This window comes from Pleurodeles waltl, chromosome 10, assembly GCF_031143425.1.
Source record: "Pleurodeles waltl isolate 20211129_DDA chromosome 10, aPleWal1.hap1.20221129, whole genome shotgun sequence".
Taxonomy (NCBI): Eukaryota; Metazoa; Chordata; class Amphibia; order Caudata; family Salamandridae; genus Pleurodeles; species Pleurodeles waltl.
In genome coordinates, this window is record NC_090449.1 from 337,589,342 (window position 1) to 337,612,867 (window position 23,526).

At 46.7% G+C, this 23,526-nt stretch overlaps 1 protein-coding gene across 1 annotated transcript in view; it reads right to left on the reverse strand.

Annotated features, from left to right (window-relative positions):
- PMM2 (phosphomannomutase 2) overlaps positions 1 to 23,526 on the reverse strand; it is a 168,441-nt gene that overhangs the window by 13,789 nt on the left and 131,126 nt on the right. The window contains exon 7 of the mRNA XM_069210533.1: positions 825 to 940. Within this exon, the coding sequence (XP_069066634.1) occupies positions 825 to 940 (116 nt within the window). The remainder of the gene's footprint in view (positions 1 to 824; positions 941 to 23,526) is intronic.

A 23,526-nucleotide genomic window follows, 5' to 3' on the forward strand; every position in this document is an offset into this window, starting at 1 on the left:
CTGCTCAGTACCATACATGTACTGTGGAATAGTATCTGAACTTTATATTTTGGTTTCAAGTACTTGCTAAAGTCACTAGGATGGGTCAGGCGTAAAAATTAACTCAGCCCTCTACAATATGCAGGTGGAGAAGGTTGAGTTTCAAACTTATCTATGACTTACATGCCTACTCTTATGATAAAAGTTTAGCTATGTGCCTACCTCAAGTTGATCTCTAAAACTCCTTGGAGACTGGCAGACAGTTGTTGAAAAGGTTATTTTTCTGATTGTGGTTTAACCCTAAAAATGGACTTGCCTCAGTTATTATTTGATCATCGATGTTTCAGGATCACAAAATAGATTATCTGATCCACTCATTTTCCAGTGTGAGGTTTTAGGAAGGCAAGATGCCCCAGAACTACCGCATATATTTGTCATATGTTAGTCTTATGAAAAATGTACTGAATGGAGGCGTGGCATGGACTTTGAGATTTACCGAATTTTTAAGTTTCAGTAAGATTGATGGCCAGCATATTATGCCGGCTTCTTTCTTTGGAAATTATTTTAATAATCCAAGCAAACAATTACATTTTACATTAACAAGCTTGATGGGTTTTGCTCGCTTGCAGTAGGAGTGGTAGATCTGCGTGGCATGTAATGCTCCCACTCACGCAATACGAGCATCATCAACTCGCGTATGGAAAATCACTTGCCATCTGTCTCACATGAGAAATTAACGGAGCTACAAATTAAGTTTTATAAATAGCTTGATAACCTTTGTAATGCTAAAACAGTGTGTAAAAAATGCTGATATACTTAATATTTTGACAGCTACAGATACGTACAGGCATTGTTTTATCACCAAAGAAATAGATTATCTTGAATCCTTCCTCAGCAAGAAGTCCCAAACAGTATCTTTTATCCCAGCCTTCTGGAAATACGTCAATGCTGATCTGGCCACCTGCAAATGAAAAGCACTTGATGAGAAAAAGGTAGAAACTTGAACCTTTACTGCCCATTTAAAAAACGCGCCCTATGAATGTAGGGCTCATTTTCGGTGCCGATGTATTCACTCGGATTTATCTGAAATACACACAATATCCAGTGACCATAACATTCTAATTTTCAGAATGGAGGGAATAAATTCAGCTGCTACCTGCCATTTCCAGATCTAAATCAGGGCGCGATCCACATAGTTATGTGTACACCTACGAATAACCGGAATTCACAAATAGCGCACTTTGCACGGGCAAAAAAATCGTTCCTGATATGCCTAATCAGGAAAAGGAGGCATTTTGCACTACCAAATTGAATTACTCACACTTGAAATTCTGCCAGTATGGAGAAGCCAGGAAAGGAGGTATTTTGCACTACCAAATGCTATTATGCACACGTAAAATCATGCCAGTATGGTGGAAGCAACATGCGAGTGAACGTACGCAGGGCGGCAATTTGTGGGAAATTCATGGTAGGTAAAAAGGTAATCTAACTGCGTTCACAAACACTTTCAGTTATTTTCTTACCCTGAAGACGTACAGAGTAAGTCGTGTTTGCATGGTGACAAAGGGGAGGTAATGCACTCAAAATCGATGTGCTTGGGTGTAGGTCAGGTGGCTGTTGAATGGAAAAACTATTTTCAATCACGGAAAAAAATAAGGGTACACATTTAAAAAAAAAAAAAAAACTTTGTATAATTTATGGATGTGAGGATATAGAATCGGAAGATATCAAAGTGAGGCAGTGAATGCTAAAAGTCTCTTTCCAGCTAATTATCCATAAGACCCAAAATGAAATTTAAAACCATATATATGATTTCTAGCGTTCATAATATGCATATTTTAACCAACTGTGATAAGTCCACTTAAATTTAATTTGACTATTCAGATATACATTATACATTAAAAATGTGCAAACCGAAAATCAACATGCATTAACACATTCATCCACAGACACAGAATATGAAAAACCATTTGATCCATCAGGCCTTAAATTATTACATCTACCATATATGTAAACCAAAAGCCAACAAAGCATGTCAAATGTCCATTAGTAGGATGCATTCTGTAAAGAATAGCCTAAGGAGCAGTATTAAAAGTGCCCCCTTGCCAAAGGAGAAAGGCCTAGATTTGTATTATTAGGAGTGCTTCTTTGATTGGGTTGTTTGTGCAGTAGTGCAAGTGTGTGTGTGTGTGTGTGTGTGTGTGTCTGGGGTGGGGTGGGAGAATAAAGAATGAAACAACGGGTGGCTGGGTGGATGGACAGGTCACTATGTGGAATTGTGAAGGGGCAAGTGATTGAAGGTATGGATGGATCAAAGTACGAGAGGAGAAGAAGGGGCAAGTGGCTGAAGGTATGGATGGATCAATGTATGAGTGGAGGAGCAGGGATGGATGAATTTGTGCATGGATAAATAAGTGAACAGCAGTGGATGACAAGGACAACATCTTCTTCTGACAATAGGACCCTGCCCATCTCAGCATCCTTCCTTCAATAATCCATGCCTGAACTTGACATATACTTAGTTATTTGTCTATGAATGCACTCATTGACCTATCCATGTACTGATTATTACTGGAGCCATTGGTACAGCTGTTCGCTCACATATTCACCCATCCATATATTTAATCATGTAGTCATTGTTAGACCTGTCAGCCTTAGGGTGGTTTTCTCACAAACTTTTTGCCTTCCTCTCCCATTTTTGATGTTTTTGTATTTGCTGGCCTTAGGACTGCACACTCTACCACTATTAACCAGTTCTAAAGTACCTGTGCTCTCCTGTTAAACAAGGTAACATTGGCTCATCCCCAATTGGCATATTTAATTTACTTTTAAGGCCTTTGCAAAGTGGTACTAAATGTACTGAGAACCTGTAAATTAAATGCTACTAGTGGGCCTGCAGCACCGACTGTGCCACCTACTTAATTAGCCATTTAAACATGTTTCAGGCCTGCCATTGCAACCTGTGTGTGCAGTTTACACTGTCATTTCGACTGGCAAAATAAACCTTTGGACATGCCCAAACCTTTCTTTTTTATGCATAGAGTTCATCCATAAGGTAGGCCCCTAACAGTCCAGAGGGAAGGGTGCAGTATATTTTAATAATGGGACATGTACTTTTGAGTTTCATATGTCCTGGTAGTGAAAATCTCCTAAATTTGTTTTTTTACTACTGCAAGGTGTACCCCTCCCATTGGATAACATTGGAGTTACCTTATTACGTTTAATAAGCTGTAATTTCCAAATGAGAGCAGTTAATTAGTTCATGTTTGGCGCCTTTGGAATTGTAATGAGAAACTCTAACTTATAGTGAAGCCCGATATTAAATTACAATTTTGAAAATGCCACTTTAAGAAAGTTGGCGTTTTCCTCCCTTAGCCATTTAGTGCCTGTAGCCTGTCCCTGGTCACACGACTGGATGTAGCTGACGGTTGGGCTTTGTGTATTCTTCTGAGAAAGCCATACACAATAAAGAGCATATTTGTGCCTGGATGGGACATTACTGGCAGAATGGGAGGGAAGAGCTCAGCACAGCCCTACTTACACCTAAACAGGCTGTGTCTTGCCTTCACACAAAGGGCTGCATACCCAATGTAGTTAGTCTGGAGCCTGGACAGGGAAGGCAGGATGCCTGGGAACTTTAAAGGGAAACCTCTAGAAGCTTCTCGCACACTTCAAAGGCAAAACTGGGTATAAATACTGGACCTAGGACACCAGCTTTTCAGTATATCTCTGGACCTGTGGATACTCTACCAGGAAAAAGGACTGGTGTGCTGCTGAAGTAATGCCACTCTACTGGCCTGCTGCACTGCTGGACTACTGCCTTGCTGTGCTGACCTGCTGCCTTCTGGCCTTTTGCCTGGGTGAGAAGAACTGGACCTGCACCAAGGACACGGAGAGATATTCCAAGGGCTAGTCTGCTGGTCTCCTGTTCTGAGGCACAGGGGTATCACAGGCTCCCAATCACCTGCATCAGCACCCAGACCCAGCTGGAGCAGGCCACTGACCCCAAAGTGGTGCCTCTTAGGTCCTGGATTCTTGGTGTGGCCACAGAGGCTGAATTGAAGTTTTTGTGCTCTTTGCAACCGTAAGCAGGCCCAGTGGTACTGAATCCTTGTCACTCGGACATACTGGCAACAAGACGTTTTGTCAACCTGACACTTCGCGCTACAGCGGAGTGACACTGAGAAGCACCAGCCTGACCGTCTGCAACAACAATAAGGATCTTCATGCTACAACAACAACCACCTGTGACACCCGGCTGGTTTTTCATGCTCATGCTCCATTGACGGCCATCCACAATGCTATCCTGCTCCTCACAGCCCCCTCCACCATGAACAAGACTCCTGGTGCTGGACTGGGAATATAACTTTGCAGCATTACTAAACTGGTCCCTGTATTCAGCCCGTGCACCATTGCAGTCGGCCTGAACCTGTGATTTTCTCCTGGTCTCACACGATCAGATAGCCGCAGTTGGTGCTTTGTCCTTTTTTGTGCTACTGTGGAATTGTATTTTATCTGGAATCCATCTTGGGTCTGCTAGGCCCTGTGATGTTCAATAATAAGGCCTGTTTGTTGAACAGCTCATGACCTAGTGAACTGGGTTTACTGTTCTCCTCTTCTTGCTCGGAATGCATTAAGATGCAAGGCTTGCTATCAGGACAGCCCTTATGAGATATCATTGCATGCTAGCTGGAACAATATGTATTAAAAAAAGTACTATCCTGTGTATGGGCTGCTCATGCCGTGTGGAAGATCCCACCTTACAATATGAGGCACGTAGGCTATGTTTTGTAATTTCCTTTACTGTATTTTACTTGACCTTTTGTACTGAGTTAGGAAAGGTTAAAGGTAACACCTTCTGCAATGTTCGAGAAATTATCATGTGTTAAGATAGAGAATTCATGAGATGCATGAACACGCCCTGTGGTTTGCACAAATAAAAGATTATGGGGGTTATTCTAACTTTGGAGGAGTGTTAATCCGTCCAAAAAGTGACGGTAAAGTGACGGATATACTACCAGCCGTATTACGAGTTCCATAGGATATAATGGACTCGTAATACGGCTGGTGGTAAATCCGTCACTTTTCCGTCACTTTTGGGATGGATTAACACCTCCTCCAAAGTTAGAATAACCCCCTATGTATGAAATCCTTAATTTGGACTGCTTGGACTTGGCTTCTCAAGCCAGTAGTCTCCGTGCACGTCAATAAAATATCTTTCTTTACTCTTACTGGGCTGGTTGGTCTTTGGATTTTGTTTCTGAATCAAAAAAGCTTTGATACTATGTTACCCTAAAATCTTGAATGATTCATAATTCCAGTTCTACCGATAGGATTTTTGTTGGTTTGATCTTGTTTTATTTATTAAATGTTACTCTATTATTCTAAACTGTGGAATCCTATTGTGGTGTGATTTCACTGTGTTACTCCTTGAAGTGTTGCAAAAATACTTACACATTGCCTCTAAGCGAAGTCTGACTGTTCTGTGCTAAACTACCAGAAGGTTAGCACAAGTTAATATTAACTAGTGTGACTTCACTCTGGGAAGAATTGTGTTTCCTGCTTGACCAGGGCTCACACCCCAGTCAGCCAATAACCCAATTTCTTACAGTCAGCCATGCGGTCCTGTAAGGAAATGCCTCCTTGGCATGGTTACCCCCTGACTTTTTGCCTTTGCTGATGCTATGTTTTGATTTGAAAGTGTGCTGAGGCCTGCTAACCAGGCCCCAGCACCAGTGTTCTTTCCCTAACCTGTACTTTTGTTTACACAATTGGCCCACCCTGGCATCCAGGTAAGTCCCTTGTAACTGGTACCCCTGGTACCAAAGGCCCTGATGCCAGGGAAGGTCTCTAAGGGCTGTAGCATATCTTATGCCACCCTGGGGACCCCTCACTCAGCACAGACACACTGCTTGCCAGCTTGTGTGTGCTGGTGAGGACAAAACCAGTAAGTCGACATGGCACTCCCCTCAGGGTGCCATGCCAACCTCACACTGCCTATGCAGTATAGATAAGTCACCCCTCTAGCAGGCCTTACAGCCCTAAGGCAGGGTGCACTATACCATAGGTGAGGGCACCAGTGCATGAGCACTGTGCCCCTACAGTGTCTAAGCAAAACCTTAGACATTGTAAGTGCAGGGTAACCATAAGAGTATATGGTCTGGGAGTCTCTCATACACAAACTCCACAGCACCATAATGGCTACACTGAAAACTGGGAAGTTTGGTATCAAACTTCTCAGCACAATAAATGCACACTGATGCCAGTGTACATTTTATTGTAACATACACCCCAGAGGGCACCTTAGAGGTGCCCCCTGGAACCTTAACCAACTAACCGTGTAGGCTGACTGGTTTTAGCAGCCTGCCACACTTGAGACATGTTGCTGGCCACATGGGGAGAGTGCCTTTGTCACTCTGTGGCTAGTAACAAAGCCTGCACTGGGTGGAGATGCTTATCACCTCCCCATGCAGGAGCTGTAACACCTGGCGGTGAGCCTCAAAGGCTCATCCCCTTTGTTACAGCACCACAGAGCATTCCAGCTAGTGGAGTTGCCCGCCCCCTCCGGCCACGGCCCCACTTTTGGCGGCAAGGCCGGAGGAGATAATGAGAAAAACAAGGAGAAGTCACTGGCCAGTCAGGACAGCCCCTAAGGCAACCTGAGCTGAAGTGACTCTGACTTTTAGGAATCCTCCATCTTGCAGATGGAGGATCCCCCCAATAGGGATAGGAACGTGACCCCCTCCCCTTGGGAGGAGGCACAAAGAGGGTGTAGCCACCCTCAGGGCTAGTAGACATTGGCTACTGCCCTCCCTGACCTAAACACACCCCTAAATTCTGTATTTAGGGGCTCCCCTGAACCTAGGAACTCAGATTCCTGCAACCTAAGAAGAAGAGGACTGCTGAGCTGAAAAACCCTGCAGAGAAGACGGAAACACCACCTGCTTTGGCCCCAGCTCTACCGGCCTGTCTCCCTCCCTTCTAAAGACACTGCTCCAGCGACGCTTTCCCCAGGACCAGCGACCTCTGAATCCTCAGAGGACTGCCCTGCTCTAGAAGGACCAAGAAACTCCCGAGAACAACAGCCCTGTTCACCAAGACTGCAACTTTGTTTCCAAAGGAGCAACTTAAAGACAACTGCGTTTCCCGCCAGAAGCGTGAGACTTGCAACTCTGCACCCGATGCCCCCGGCTCGACTTGTGGAGAAACAACACTTCAGGGAGGACTCCCCGGCGACTACGAGACCGTGAGTAGCCAGAGTTGCCCCCCCTGAGCCCCCACAGCGACGCCTGCAGAGGGAATCCCGGGGCTCCCCCTGACCGCGACTGCCTGACTCCCAGATCCAGACGCCTGGAAAAGACTCTGCACCCGCAGCCCCCAGGACCTGAAGGATCCGAACTCCAGTGCAGGAGTGACCCCCAGGAGGCCCTCTCCCTTGCCCAGGTGGTGGCTACCCGAGGAGCCCCCCTCTTGCCTGCCTACATCGCTGAAGAGACCCCTTGGTCTCCCATTGATTCCAATTGAAAACCCGATGTGCGTTTGCACACTGCACCCGGCCGCCCCGTGCTGATGAGTGTGTACTTTCTGTGCTGACTTGTGTCCCCCCGGTGCCCTAAAAAACCCCCCTTGTCTGCCCTCAGAGGACGCGGGTACTTACCTGCTGGCAGACTGGAACCGGGGCACCCCCTTCTCCATTGAAGCCTAGGCGTTTTGGGCACCACTTTGAACTCTGCACCTGACCGGCCCTGAGCTGCTGGTGTGGTAACTTTGGGGTTGCTCTGAACCCCCAACGGTGGGCTACCTTGGACCCAAACTTGAACCCCGTAGGTGGTTTACTTACCTACAAAAACTAACAAATACTTACCTCCCCCAGGAACTGTTGAAAATTGCACTGTCTAGTTTTAAAATAGCTGTATGTGTTTTATTTGAAAAGTATATATGCTATTGTGATTATTCAAAGTTCCTAAAGTACTTACCTGCAATACCTTTCATTTGAGATATTACATGTAAAATTTGAACCTGTGGTTCTTAAAATAAACTAAGAAAATATATTTTTCTATACAAAAACCTATTGGCCTGGAATTGTCTGAGTGTGTGTTCCTCATTTATTGCTTGTGTGTGTACAACAAATGCTTAACACTACTCCTTTGATAAGCCTATTGCTCGACCACACTACCACAAAATAGAGCATTAGTATTATCTCTTTTTGCCACTATCTTACCTCTAAGAGGAACCCTTGGACTCTGTGCATACTATTCCTTAATTGGAAATAGTGCATACAGAGCCAACTTCCTGCATTGGTGGATCAGCGGTGGGGTACAAGACTTTGCATTTGCTGGACTACTCAGCCAATACCTGATCACACGACAAATTCCAAAAATTGTCATTAGAAATAGATTTTTGCAATTTGAACTATTTTCCCAAATTCTTAAAAGTCCTGCTAGGGCCTTGTGTTAGTCCCTGTTAGCATTTCTTTTAGAGTTTAAAAGTTTTGTGAAAGTTTGAATTAGATTCTAGAACTAGTTTTAGATTCTTAAAAAGTATTCCAACTTTTAGAAACATAGGGGGTTATTCTAACTTTGGAGGAGGTGTTAATCCGTCCCAAAAGTGACGGAAAAGTGACGGATTTACCACCAGCCGTATTACGAGTCCATTATATCCTATGGAACTCGTAATACGGCTGGTGGTATATCCGTCACTTTACCGTCACTTTTGGGACGGATTAACACTCCTCCAAAGTTAGAATAACCCCCATAATGTCTAGTGCAGATGTGAATGTGGAGGAACTCGACCTCACACCTTACCTCCATCTTAAGATGACGGAGCTAAGGTCACTCTGCAACCTAAAGAAAATCACAATTGGCTCAAGACCCTCCAAACAACAGCTCCAGGAGCTTTTGGCAGAGTTTGAAAAAGCCAACCCCTCTGGAGATGACAACCCAGAGGATGATGATAGTGAACTGGAGGAGAATTCCCCCCTCCCAGTCCTAACTAGGGAACCCAGGGACCCTCAATCCCTGATTCCAACTGTGATAGTCAGAGATGCTGCTTCTCTCACAGGAAGGACCAGCACCTCTGAAATCACTGAGGATAGCCTCAGTGAAGAGGACCTCCTGCTAGCCAGGATGGCCAAAAGATTGGCTTTGGAAAGACAGATCCTAGCCATATAAAGGGAAAGACAAGAGATGGGCTTAGGTCCCATCAATGGTGGCAGCAACATAAATAGGGTCAGAGATTCTCCTGACATGTTGAAAATCACTAAAGGGATGGTAACTAAATATGAAGATGGTGATGACATCACCAAATGGTTCACAGCTTTTGAGAGGGCTTGTGTAACCGTAAAAGTAAGCAGATCTCACTGGGGTGCTCTCCTTTGGGAAATGTTCACTGGAAAGTGTAGGGATAGACTCCTCACACTCTCTGGAAAAGATGCAGAATCTTATGACCTCATGAAGGGAACCCTGATTGAGGGCTTTGGATTCTCCACTGAGGAGTATAGAATTAGATTCAGGGGGGCTCAAAAATCCTCGAGCCAGACCTGGGTTGATTTTGTGGACTACTCAGTGAAAACACTGGATGGTTGGATTCAAGGCAGTGATGTTAATGATTATGATGGGCTGTACAATTTATTTGTGAAAGAACACCTATTGAGTAATTGTTCAAATGATAAACTGCATCAGAATCTGGTAGACCTAGGACCAATTTCTCCCCAAGAATTGGGAAAGAAGGCGGACCATTGGGTCAAGACTAGGGTGACCAAGACTTCCACAGGGGGTGACCAAAAGAAAGGGGTCACAAAGCCTCCCCAGGGGAAGAGTGTTGAGACATCCAAAAACAAAAATAGTAAAGAGTCTTCTTCAGGCCCCCAAAAACCTGCACAGGAGGGTGGGCCCAGAGCCTCTTCACAAAACAATTTTGGGTACAAGTGTAAAAACTTTGATCCCCAAAAGGCCTGGTGTTGTAGCTGTAATCAGCCTGGACACCAAACTGGAGACCAGGCCTGTCCCAAGAAACGTACCACTTCTAACTCCACTCCAGCTAACACTGGAATGGCTAGTCTCCAAGTGGGATCAACAGTGTGCCCAGAGCAAATCAGTTGTCACACTGAAGCTACATTAGTCTCTGAGGGTGGGGTGGATTTAGCCACACTGGCTGCCTGCCCCCTAATATGCAAAAATACAGGCAGCAGCTCTTAATTAATGGGACAAGTGTAGAAGGCCTGAGGGATACAGGTGCCAGTGTCACCATGGTGACAGAGAAACTGGTTTCCCCTGGTCAATACCTGGCTGGACAAACTTATCCAGTCACCAGTGCTGACAATCAAACTAAAGTACATCCCATGGCTATGGTAACTTTAGAGTGGGGAGGGGTCAATGGCCTAAAACAGGTGGTTGTCTCCTCAAATATCCCAGTAGACTGTTTGCTTGGAAATGACCTGGAGTCCTCAGAACTGAAAACCCATGCAGCCATGCTGGGTATCCCTGAACTGGTGTGTGTCAAGACAAGGGCACAGTGCAAGGCTCAGGGTGAAAACGTAGAGCTGGAGCCTGGAAAAAGGGCCCAGCCTACCAAGAGGAAAGGAAAGACAACTGGGAAACCAGCTGCAACACAACAACAAAAAGAGAACCTCTCTTCCCAGGAAGAAGTTCTGCCCTCTGAGGGAACTGAGCCTATGGAGTTGGAACCTTATCAGGTTGAGCTCTTAGGCCCAGGGGGACCCTCAAGGGAGCAGTTGTGTAAGAGGCAAGAAACCTGTCCCTCTCTTGAAGGCCTTAGGCAGCAAGCTGCTGAAGAGTCCAATGGCAAGAAAACTGGAACACATAGGGTCTATTGGGAAGATGGACTCCTGTACACTGAGGCAAGAGATCCCAAACCTGGTGCCACTAGGAGAGTGGTAGTGCCTCAGAAGTTCAGAGAGTTCATACTGACCTTAGCCCATGATATTCCTCTTGCTGGGCATTTGGGACAAACCAAGACGTGGGAGAGACTAGTCAACCACTTCTACTGGCCCAACATGTCCCAGAAAGTCAAGGAGTTTTGTGTCTCCTGTACCACCTGTCAAGCCAGTGGTAAGACAGGTGGACATCCAAAGGCCCCCCTCATTCCACTTCCAGTGGTGGGGGTACCCTTTGAAAGAGTGGGTGTGGACATAGTGGGTCCACTTGAACCTCCCACAGCCTCAGGAAATATGTAGATACTAGTAGTAGTGGATCATGCTACTAGGTATCCTGAAGCTATTCCCCTTAGGTCGACTACTGCCCCTGCAGCAGCCAAGGCCCTCATTGGTATTTTTACCAGAGTGGGCTTCCCTAAGGAGGTGGTGTCTGACAGAGGTACCAACTTCATGTCAGCATACCTGAAACACATGTGGAATGAGTGTGGAGTGACTTATAAATTCACTACACCCTATCATGCACAAACTAATGGCCTTGTTGAGAGATTCAACAAGACATTAAAAGGCATGATCATGGGGCTCCCTGAAAAACTCAAAAGGAGATGGGATGTCCTCTTGCCATGTCTGCTTTTCGCTTACAGAGAGGTGCCTCAGAAGGGAGTAGGGTTCTCACCCTTTGAACTTCTGTTTGGCCACCCTGTAAGGGGACCACTAGCTCTTGTGAAAGAAGGCTGGGAAAGACCTCTTCATGAGCCTAAACAAGACATAGTGGACTATGTACTTGGCCTACGTTCAAGGATGGCAGAGTACATGGAAAACGCAAGTAAAAACCTTGAGGCCAGCCAACAGCTCCAGACGTTTTGGTATGACTAAAAGGCTGCAATGGTTGAGTTTCAACCAGGGCAGAAAGTCTGGGTTTTGGAGCCTGTGGCTCCCAGGGCACTTCAGGACAAATGGAGTGGCCCTTACCCAGTGCTAAAGAAGAAGAGTCAGGTCACCTACCTGGTGGACCTAGGCACTAGCAGGAGCCCCAAGAGGGTGATCCATGTGAACCGCCTTAAGCTCTTCCATGATAGGGCTGATGTGAATCTGTTGATGGTAACAGATGAGGACCAGGAAGCTGAGAGTGAACTTCTCCCTGATCTCCTCTCATCAAACCCTAAGGATGGCTCAGTAGATGGAGTGATCTATTCAGACACCCTCTCTAGCCAACCACAATCTGACTGTAGGAAGGTCCTGCAACAGTTTGCTGAGCTCTTTTCCCTAACCCCTGGTCAGACACACCTGTGTACCCATGATGTGGACACAGGAGACAGCATGCCTGTCAAAAACAAAATTTTCCGACAGTCTGACCAAGTTAAGGAAAGCATCAAAGTGGAAGTCCACAAGATGCTGGAATTGGGAGTCATTGAGCACTCTGACAGCCCCTGGGCCAGCCCAGTGGTCTTAGTCCCCAAACCTCACACCAAAGATGGAAAGAGAGAGATGAGGTTTTGTGTGGACTACAGAGGACTTAATTCTGTCACCAAGACAGATGCCCATCCCATTCCAAGGGCTGATGAACTGATTGACAAATTAGGTGCTGCCAAATTCTTAAGTACTTTTGACTTAACCAGGGTACTGGCAAATCAAAATGGCACCTGGAGCAAAAGAAAAGACAGCATTCTCCACACCTGATGGGCATTATCAGTTTACTGTTATGCCCTTTGGTTTAAAGAATGCCCCTGCCTCCTTCCAAAGGTTGGTGAATCAAGTCCTTGCTGGCTTGGAATCCTTTAGTGCAGCTTATCTTGATGATATTGCTGTCTTCAGCTCCAACTGGCAGGATCACCTGGTCCACCTGAGGAAGATTTTGATGGCTCTGCAATCAGCAGGCCTCTCTATCAAGGCATCCAAATGCCAGATAGGGCAGGGAACTGTTGTTTACTTGGGACACCTTGTAGGTGGAGGCCAAGTTCAGCCACTCCAGCCTAAGATCCAGACTATTCTGGACTGGGCAGCTCCAAAAACCCAGACTCAAGTCAGGGCATTCCTTGGCTTGACTGGGTATTACAGGAGATTTGTGAAGGGGTATGGATCCATAGTGACAGCCCTCACAGAACTTACCTCCAAGAAAATGCCCAAGAAGGTAAACTGGACTCTAGAATGCCAACAGGCCTTTGACACCCTGAAACAAGCAATGTGCACAGCACCAGTTCTAAAAGCTCAAGATTACTCCAAGCAGTTCATTGTGCAGACAGATGCCTCTGAACATGGAATAGGGGCAGTTTTGTCCCAAACAAATGATGATGGCCTTGACCAGCCTGTTGCTTTCATTAGCAGGAGGTTACTCCCCAGGGAGCAGTGTTTGAGTGCCATTGAGAGGGAGGCTTTTGCTGTGGTTTGGTCCCTGAAGAAGCTGACACCATACCTCTTTGGTACTCACTTTGTAGTTCGAACCGACCACAGACCTCTCAGATGGCTGATGCAAATGAAAGGTGAAAATCCAAAACTGTTGAGGTGGTCCATCTCCCTACAGGGAATGGACTTTATAGTGGAACACAGACCTGGGACTGCCCATGCCAATGCAGATGGCCTTTCCAGGTTCTTCCACTAAGAAAATGAAGACTCTCTTGGGAAAGGTTAGTCTCATCCTCTTTCGTTTGGGGGGGGGGGGTGTAAGGAAATGCCTCCTTGGCATGGTTACCCCCTGACTTTTTGCCTTTGCTGATGCTATGTTTTGATTTGAAAGTGTGCTGAGGCCTGCTAACCAGGCCCCAGCACCAGTGTTCTTTCCCTAACCTGTACTTTTGTTTACACAATTGGCCCACCCTGGCATCCAGGTAAGTCCCTTGTAACTGGTACCCCTGGTACCAAGGGCCCTGATGCCAGGGAAGGTCTCTAAGGGCTGCAGCATATCTTATGCCACCCTGGGGACCCCTCACTCAGCACAGACACACTGCTTGCCAGCTTGTGTGTGCTGGTGAGGACAAAACCAGGAAGTCGACATGGCACTCCCCTCAGGGTGCCATGCCAACCTCACACTGCCTATGCAGTATAGATAAGTAACCCCTCTAGCAGGCCTTACAGCCCTAAGGCAGGGTGCACTATACCATAGGTGAGGGCACCAGTGCATGAGCACTGTGCCCCTACAGTGTCTAAGCAAAACCTTAGACATTGTAAGTGCAGGGTAGCCATAAGAGTATATGGTCTGGGAGTCTGTCATACACGAACTCCACAGCACCATAATGGCTACACTGAAAACTGGGAAGTTTGGTGTCAAACTTCTCAGCACAATAAATGCACACTGATGCCAGTGTACATTTTATTGTAACATACACCCCAGAGGGCACCTTAGAGGTGCCCCCTGGAACCTTAACCAACTAACCGTGTAGGCTGACTGGTTTTAGCAGCCTGCCACACTCGAGACATGTTGCTGGCCACATGGGGAGAGTGCCTTTGTCACTCTGTGGCTAGTAACAAAGCCTGCACTGGGTGGAGATGCTTATCACCTCCCCCTTGCAGGAGCTGTAACACCTGACGGTGAGCCTCAAAGGCTCCCCCCCTTTGTTACAGCACCACAGGGCATTCCAGCTAGTGGAGTTGCCCGCCCCCTCCGGCCACGGCCCCACATTTGGCGGCAAGGCCAGAGGAGATAATGAGAAAAACAAGGAGGAGTCACTGGCCAGTCAGGACAGCCCCTAAGGCAACCTGAGCTGAAGTGACTCTGACTTTTAGGAATCCTCCATCTTGCAGATGGAGGATCCCCACAGTAGGGATAGGAATGTGACCCCCTCCCCTTGGGAGGAGGCACAAAGAGGGCGTAGCCACCCTCAGGGCTAGTAGCCATTGGCTACTGCCCTCCCTGACGTAAACACACCCCTAAATTCTGTATTTAGGGGCTCCCCTGAACCTAGGAACTCAAATACCTGCAACCTAAGAAGAAGAGGACTGCTGAGCTGAAAAACCCTGCAGAGAAGACGGAGACACCAACTGCTTTGGCCCCAGCTCTACCGGCCTGTCTCCCTCCCTTCTAAAGACACTGCTCCAGCGACGCTTTCCCCAGGACCAGTGACCTCTGAATCCTCAGAGGACTGCCCTGCTCTAGAAGGACGAAGAAACTCCAGAGAACAGCGACCCTGTTCACCAAGACTGCAACTTTGTTTACAAAGGAGCAACTTAAAGACAACTGCGTTTCCCGCCAGAAGCGTGAGACTTGCAACTCTGCACCCGACACCCCCGGCTTGACTTGTGGAGAAACAACACTTCAGGGAGGACTCCCCGGCGACTACGAGACCGTGAGTAGCCAGAGTTGCCCCCCCTGAGCCCCACAGCAACGCCTGCAGAGGGAATCCCGAGGCTCCCCCTGACCGTGACTGCCTGACTCCCAGATCCCGACGCCTGGAAAAGACTATGCACCCGCAGCCCCCAGGACCTGAAGGATCCGAACTCCAGTGCAGGAGTGACCCCCAGGAGGCCCTCTCCCTTGCCCAGGTGGTGGCTACCCCCTTGCCTGCCTGCATCGCTGAAGAGACCCCTTGGTCTCCCATTGATTCCAATTGAAAACCCGACGTGTGTTTGCACACTGCACCCGGCCGCCCCCGTGCTGCTGAGGGTGTACTTTCTGTGCTGACTTGTGTCCCCCCCGGTGCCCTACAAAACCCCCCTGGTCTGCCCTCCGAGGACGGGGATACTTACCTGCTGGCAGACTGGAACCGGGGCAACCCCTTCTCCATTGAAGCCTAGGCGTTTTGGGCACCACTTTCAACTCTGCACCTGACGGGCCCTGAGCTGCTGGTGTGGTAACTTTGGGGTTGCTCTGAACCCCCAACGGTGGGCTACCTTGGACCCAAACTTGAACCCCGTAGGTGGTTTAATTACCTACAAAAACTAACAAATACTTACCTCCCCCAGGAACTGTTGAAAATTGCACTGTCTAGTTTTAAAATAGCTATATGTGTTTTATTTGAAAAGTATATATGCTATTGTGATTACTCAGAGTTCCTAAAGTACTTACCTGCAACACCTTTCATTTGAGATATTACATGTACAATTTGAACCTGTGGTTCTTAAAATAAACTAAGAAAATATATTTTTCTATACAAAAACCCATTGGCCTGGAATTGGCTCTGAGTGTGTGTTCCTCAATTATTGCTTGTGTGTGTACAACAAATGCTTAACACTACTCCTTTGATAAGCCTATTGCTCGACCACACTACCACAAAATAGAGCATTAGTATTATCTCTTTTTGCCACTATCTTACCTCTAAGGGGAACCCTTGGACTCTGTGCATACTATTCCTTAATTTGAAACAGTGCATACAGAGCCAACTTCCAACAGGTCCCTTATCCATTTATTCACATTCTGACTCATTCTCACTTTCACCTACTCAACAATCGACAGAACCATACATAAAACTGTTAATAAAGGAGGCACATTCATAAAGAAAGCCGAACAGACTGGCTTTGCCTAAGCTTACTATTTTCTAGTGCAACTGATCCTCTCATTTTAACTGTGAATGTAATATTATGTATAGTCAAAACTTTTTTCCACCCTTTTTAAACAAAATGTCTATTTCAGACCTGAAATGAAAGTACCATTAACTATGGTCTGTTTGATTAGCTTGCTAGTTTCTGTAGTTTACATTGTTCAATGTCTTTTAAAAATATATTTCGTCATATGTGATGTGTGTTGCAAATGTTATAGGCAACCCTTGCACTGGGTGTGTGCTCGCAATACTCACACAGGAGCCATCCCTGCCCCTGATATTTCTGCACTCTCAAACCAAGACTTGAGTGAACCTGTCATTGGTTCTCCCCAGATAATTTTGCATGCACGTTTGATTAGCCACATAGCACCACAAATCACCTGTGATTACTTCTGGACAACTCTTCTAGGTTTACCACATTTGTCAAGCATATGTGTGCATTTCAGAGCCCCGCTTACGGGTGAGGGTGGCTTTCATTTTTTGTAGATAATGACTACACAAGATGTTTCACATTCAGGAACGCTTATGAGCTATGTGCTGTTTCTAGTTAAAGTATATTACTGTGTCTGGTCAATGGGCCGATGTGTTGATGTCTTTGATTGTTCCACATCAGTTATATATAAAACAAGACAACTTATGCTCTACTGAGCCAGACCCAATAGACATGCTGTCCACTAATCGTCAGTCCCTATGTGCTGCTAATACTGTTGAAGGACAGGGCGCATTATGCCTGTTTTGCATATATTTAGATAGAATTTCAGTCCATGAAACTTCCAACCTCCTGTTAATGTGTGTAGAAGTTTGGCACTGGTGCATTTAACAGGACCAATAATCTTGCACCCAGTTTGCTTTTTGTGTAAGCCGTTATGCAAAACCGATTTTGTTCTGGTTGAAATGAAGATGTTTGCACAAGGGTACAATTGACTGTGAACCATGGGCAAAACATACTAGTGGGATACAATGGATTGTGTACCTTAGGCAAAATACACTGCTTCGATATAATGGATTGTGAACCACAGGCAAACCGTACTGATGGGATACAATGGACTGTGAACCATAGGCAAAACGTTCTGCTGGGATTCAATAGTTTGTGAACCACAGGCAAAACATCCTGCTTGGAGACAGTGGATTATGAACCACAGACAAAACTTACTGCTGGGATTCAATGGATTGTGAACCACAGGCAAAAGGTACTGCTTATAAATCATTTTGAGTAAGTCAAAAAGGTAGACAGAACAAATCCATGAATAAACTGATATCAGATCCATATTCCACTTCAGAGAAGTGGTGAAAAGTGTGTGGTTTTAAAATGCTCTTCAACATCTACATGGCCCCCCTTGCAGCCATCGTCAGAGGCCACGGAATAAACATTGTGTCATACGTCGATGACACACAACTCATCATATCCCTCACTGAAGACCCGGAAAAGCTAAAAGGAACTTTCACACCAGAATGAAAGCCGTCGCCGCCTGGATGAGGGAGAGCTGCCTTATGCTCAACTCAGACAAGACCGAGCTCATCATCTTCGGAAACTCCACTTCAGCCTGGGATGACTCCTGGTGGCCCACATCGGTCAGCGTCCCACCTACTCCAACTAACCACACCCACAACCTGGGAATCACCCTTGACTCCTCCCTAACAATGACCCGACAGGTAAACGCAGTCACCTCTTCGACCCCGGCAACGCACTCTACGCCTGCACCACGACAAAGAACATCAGGAAACTACAACTCATCCAAAACGCCAAAGCCAGACTTGTCCTGAACCTCCCCCGCCAGGAACACATCTCCCAACACCGGAGACTCTTCCATTGGCTCTCTGTGGAGAAGCAAATCAACTTCAAACTACTCACCCACACCTACAAGGCCCTTCACAACACTGGACCGCCTCAATCAATCAATCAATTTTTGTGAAGCACGGCTACTCACCCGTGAGGGTCTCAAGGCACTGGGGGGGGGCCTCATCTGAAGAGCCACGTCGCATCTCTTTCCATAACCCTGCCAAACTCCTCCGATCTTCCCAGCAGGCACTAGCCACCATTCCACGCATCCCGAAAACCTCCACCGGAGGGAGATCTTTCACCTACCTCGCAGCCAAGAGCTGGAGGAACTTACTAACACACCTCAGGCAAAGCCCATCACTCACCATCTTCAGGAAGAACCTCAAGAATGGCTCTTCGAATGAGGCCCAGACCCACCACCAGCGCCTTGAGACCCTCATGGGTGAGCAGTTACGCTTTATAAAAACTGATTGATTGACTGATGGAAATCCTACAACCTGCAAAACGGGACCAGCAGTCAAACGGGTGTGCTAAAGCCCCAGGATCTGCATAATTCCCAATAGATGCACGCAGCAGGGAGGTGCACAGCATTTTTATCAGCCTTTCTTTAGCAAAGACTTGCTGCCTGCAATGCATGCTCTTTCACAATAATAACTGGTGCTCATGTAAAGTGCTCCAATACCTTTGGGTCTTTTACCCCTAAATAAAAACTGCAAAAAATAAATCATGATTTAACAGGTGCTACAGAGAGTACCACATGGAAACGTGGAGTCACGGTTACCTCGCAGTGTAATTGTGATAGTATTTATATAGCGCTTACTACCCCTGATGAGGCGTTGAAGTGCTTTTCGGCAAGTAGCATGCTGCTCCGAAACCCAAAGGTGGATAAGGGATGTTGGAGCAAAACGGAAACCTTGAGTTTGTAAATATTTATCAATGCTTGCACACGTGGAACTTTATCTAGTACAATTTTATACCACCCTATTATTTCCCATATGCATTTTATGTTAAAATATCTATGTACATATACTTCTTACATGTGGTTTTGTGTCAACATATTTAACTATTTTCCTCCCACGGCAGAGAAGAAAAAAAAAGGTTAACTAGTCTCCCCTAACCACACTCTGACTCATCCGAGCGCTCTTCCAAAATAGCATTGGTGAGACAACATGTGCTACAGAGCGCACAGTACTGGAATGTGGAGTGATGGTTGACACTCCTGGTGTCACCCCGGTGATGTTCGCAGCGCATGATGAAATTTGTAGTGCTAGTGCGACAGAACATTCATAGCACGCAGCATGGGAACACTGAGCGATGATAGCCTTTCTCTGGGCTGCTCTGGCGCGGTTTGTGCGGCACACTGTAATTCTTAGAATACATGCGAATGCACAAATGCTGCAGTCAGCATGGATGTCACTCGCTGTGTACGTTCCTGCGGCGTTTGCGGCACAAGCTGTATTTCGCAATTAGCTCAACTACATGAAAACATGGAGGGACGGTCGCCTCCCCGTGTTGCTTCAGTGCTGTTTGTATTGCATGCTGTAATTCACAGACTTAATGTGACAGAACATGTGCTACAGACAGCACAGCTTGGAAACATGGAGTGAAGGTCAGCAGGCCGTGTTAACGCACGGGCAAAGTGGGCGCTGGCCGGGGCCCTATTTTTCAGGGTCATACAGCCAGCTCTGTTCTACAAAAGATCTTGCCCTGATGACCTCAAATAGTTCTTGAGCAGCTTGTTTTATATACCGTTTTCCTTTAATTTATTTTTTAATGTGGGTGATGTGTGGAAGTCTGTTACAGGTATTTAGCAGAGAAATGCAGTGTTATGGTTTCATGTAACATCCATGAAAAATATTTTTTTAGAACAAAAGGGGAGTTCACATATGAGAAATCGGAGAGGGTCAGAGAGGTAATTTGCAATATTATTAGAGATCTGCGGCTGTGTTTCAATGTTGAAAGCACGTCAATATACCTGAATATTAAATGTAGACACATTTACAGTTTGATCCAGTCAGTCTGCACTGTCAGTGACCTGGCCAAAGAGGGCATGAAAGAGCTGAAACTGGGGCATACATTTCAAAGCTGTTCCGAACTGGGACCCAAAATCCTTAAAATGTCCCTGAGCAGGCCCTGTATTCCTCCTGAGGTGTTTGCAGCCCATGTTATAATTCTCAGAGTTACTGCGGCGGCACATCCACCGAGGACAGCAGCACGGAAAAATTGGACCACTCTGTGTCGCTACAGCGCTGCTTGGACTGAATTTCGTACAGCTTCCTAATTCGTAGGGTTATTGTGCTGCAGGCAGTGCAATTTTGTTTAAAAAAAAAAAACGGCTTCACACCTGCTTCTTAGGCCATTATACATTTGCTCACATGATGATACTACAACAGGTGATACTAATTGGGTAGCATTTTTTGGCTGGCTTCATGAAATCATCAATGCTCCTGTTAAGATAATGAGCAAGCGTGAACCAACTTAAACTGGGGGGGAGTAAAGTTCCAGATGACATCTGTGAAAAATACCGTAGCGCTGCTACCCCTGGTCCCTTAGTGGGTTTGCACTTGGCGTTTATCACAATATCATGCATGCAACATAATAAATGCTAGGACAACTTTTGTGGGTATAATATGTCGCAAGTTTATTATTTACACAGGTTGGGTTAGCTTACGGGCGATCCCGGTGTCGGAGATGAGTTTCTTAAACATTGGCCGACACCCATCCTGAGAAAGCTAGAGCTGTTCTGTCTGGTGTTCTCTGCACCAACACTCTTATCATCTTACAGCTCGTTCCTTTATTGTGGTTTACCACTTTATCAATTTGTCATGCTCCTGACAAGTCAGAGCGAGACCCAGGCCAGTCTCCACAGTTGCTCAGGATTCCAACTGTCCCTTGCGGGATTAAGGAGCGCCGTCACGTCATCCCAGACCCCGCCGTAAAGGCTCCCAGTAGCCTGAGGAATACCTTTTGGCTCCAGGAATCACCATCTGGAGGCCTTTTAATCATTTATCAAGCTTTAGGATCGCCCTGTAACTCCGCTTGGGGACGTTTCTTGAGGTTCCTGTAAAGAAATTCATGTTGTAAACACCTCTTTCACATATGTGACCAACTCTTTATTTCTGCCTGCCTGAGCTTGTTTCCATGTCGTAGGGGCGGGTGGGCAGTTGCTCGCCTTTCGGAAAAAGAGGCCCAGCCCTGCGAGGTCACCCCTTAAATGCACCTCCTGGCCTCACTCCTCCCTCCTCGCACCTTTTGGGGCCATAAACGGGGGTGGACAACCCTCCCTAGGTACGGAGGCCCCTCCTGGCCAATTTCCCTCTAACAGGGGAGCGACGCTACGACGCTGTCCCCTTTATTGTCGCCCTACGTGCGACGTGGCCAGCCACATAGCGCTGCTACCCCTAGTCCCTTAGTGGGTTTGCACTTGGCGTTTATCACAATATCATGCATGCAACATAATAAATGCTAGGACAACTTTTGTGGGTATAATATGTCGCAAGTTTATTATTTACACAGGTTGGGTTAGCTTACGGGTGATCCCGGTGTCGGAGATGAGTTTCTTAAACATTGGCCGACACCCATCCTGAGAAAGCTAGAGCTGTTCTGTCTGGTGTTCTCTGCACCAACACTCTTATCATCTTACAGCTCGTTCCTTTATTGTGGTTTACCACTTTATCAATTTGTCATGCTCCTGACAAGTCAGAGCGAGACCCAGGCCAGTCTCCACAGTTGCTCAGGATTCCAACTGTCCCTTGCGGGATTAAGGAGCGCCGTCACGTCATCCCAGACCCCGCCGTAAAGGCTCCCAGTAGCCTGAGGAATACCTTTTGGCTCCAGGAATCACCATCTGGAGGCCTTTTAATCATTTATCAAGCTTTGGGATCGCCCTGTAACTCCGCCAAGCCTCGGGGATGGCATCTCGCGATAACCGAGGCCCCCCCACCTGTGCTCCTCCCTTGCTTATTAATTCTCAGGCTGTTATCTCGAGAGGGTCTCTACTCTTGTATGAAGTATCTGTGCCCTCCTTCCGCCTGGTGTACCCATCTGCTGGACACAAACCGTGCTGATTCGCACTAGCGCGGGTTGATTCCCTGCTGGACATTCCACTTGTGGCTGGAGACCCGGCTCCCTGACTCGTCACCCCTGGGATCATTCTTTCCCCAACTGTTCCCCAGGCCTCCCCCGGGCGACAGCCCAGGCCAGACCCCGTGTTAAGACGGCCTGCCACCGTGGGCCTCTCCCACCAGTTGTTTAGCTGGTTTCCCCCAGTAGGAATCTGGAAAGCCTGGCTTAACACCTCTTGGCCCCATCTGGCCAATTCTAGCATGCATATGGCACATCCCCCTCAAGGGGTTCCCCTCCAGGTGAGTTTGCTGTCGCTGAAACCGGGGTTCCGGCCCCCCCCCCACTCTGGCTAGGTGTTCTGCTCTGGCCACCAAGGAGTGGGCTCATCGTCATACCAGTCCGCCATTACCGTAATCAGTAACTCGCTTTTGCTATAGCTCCCCACCTGCCCCCCTTTTCATGGGCCTGCTTTAAGGTCGGCCTTCTGGTGAAGCGGCGGTATCTCGGGTGACCTTAATGCCAGAGCTCAGCAGAGTTCCTCTGCATCCCTCTTTTCACCTTCTACCAAAGGATCAACCGCTGACTGTTCAAAACGCCTAGAAAAGACGCGACCAGGTAGCAATGACGACCACTGTACCTTTGTGCCGCCATGTCCCGCCCCCTCTTGAGCTCACCCCCTTCTTTGGGCCCTACTGAAGTGTCTCCCCTCGCCTGTGCCACAACTTCGTTTGTTTGTAAATTTTGAACCTGTGATTCTTAAATAAACTAAGAAAGATATATCCTATACAACCTATTGGCCTGGAATTGCCTCCGAGTGTGTGCTCCTAATTTGTTGCCTGTGTGCGAACCACAAGGCCCCAGCACAGCCCTCTGAGAAGCCTACTGCTCGTAGGGTTATTGTGCTGCAGGCAGTGCAATTTTGTTTAAAAAAAAAAACGGCTTCACACCTGCTTCTTAGGCCATTATACATTTGCTCACATGATGATACTACAACAGGTGATACTAATTGGGTAGCATTTTTTGGCTGGCTTCATGAAATCATCAATACTCCTGTTAAGATAATGAGCAAGCGTGAACCAACTTAAACTGGGGGGGAGTAAAGTTCCAGATGACATCTGTGAAAAATACCGAACTGCATCTCAACCTGAAGTTTTTACTCTGAGCGCATTTAAGCACTAAAGTGACCGAGAAAAAAACACGCTTTTCATGCTACAAATATAAAACAAATCTATTTAGATCGCGTATTAATAAATGTACTATTTTTCAAACAGAACTCCTCCTGTTTGTCAGTCTCCCCCTGCCTACGTGTGCGGAGAACATTAAAGATCTCATTAAACTAA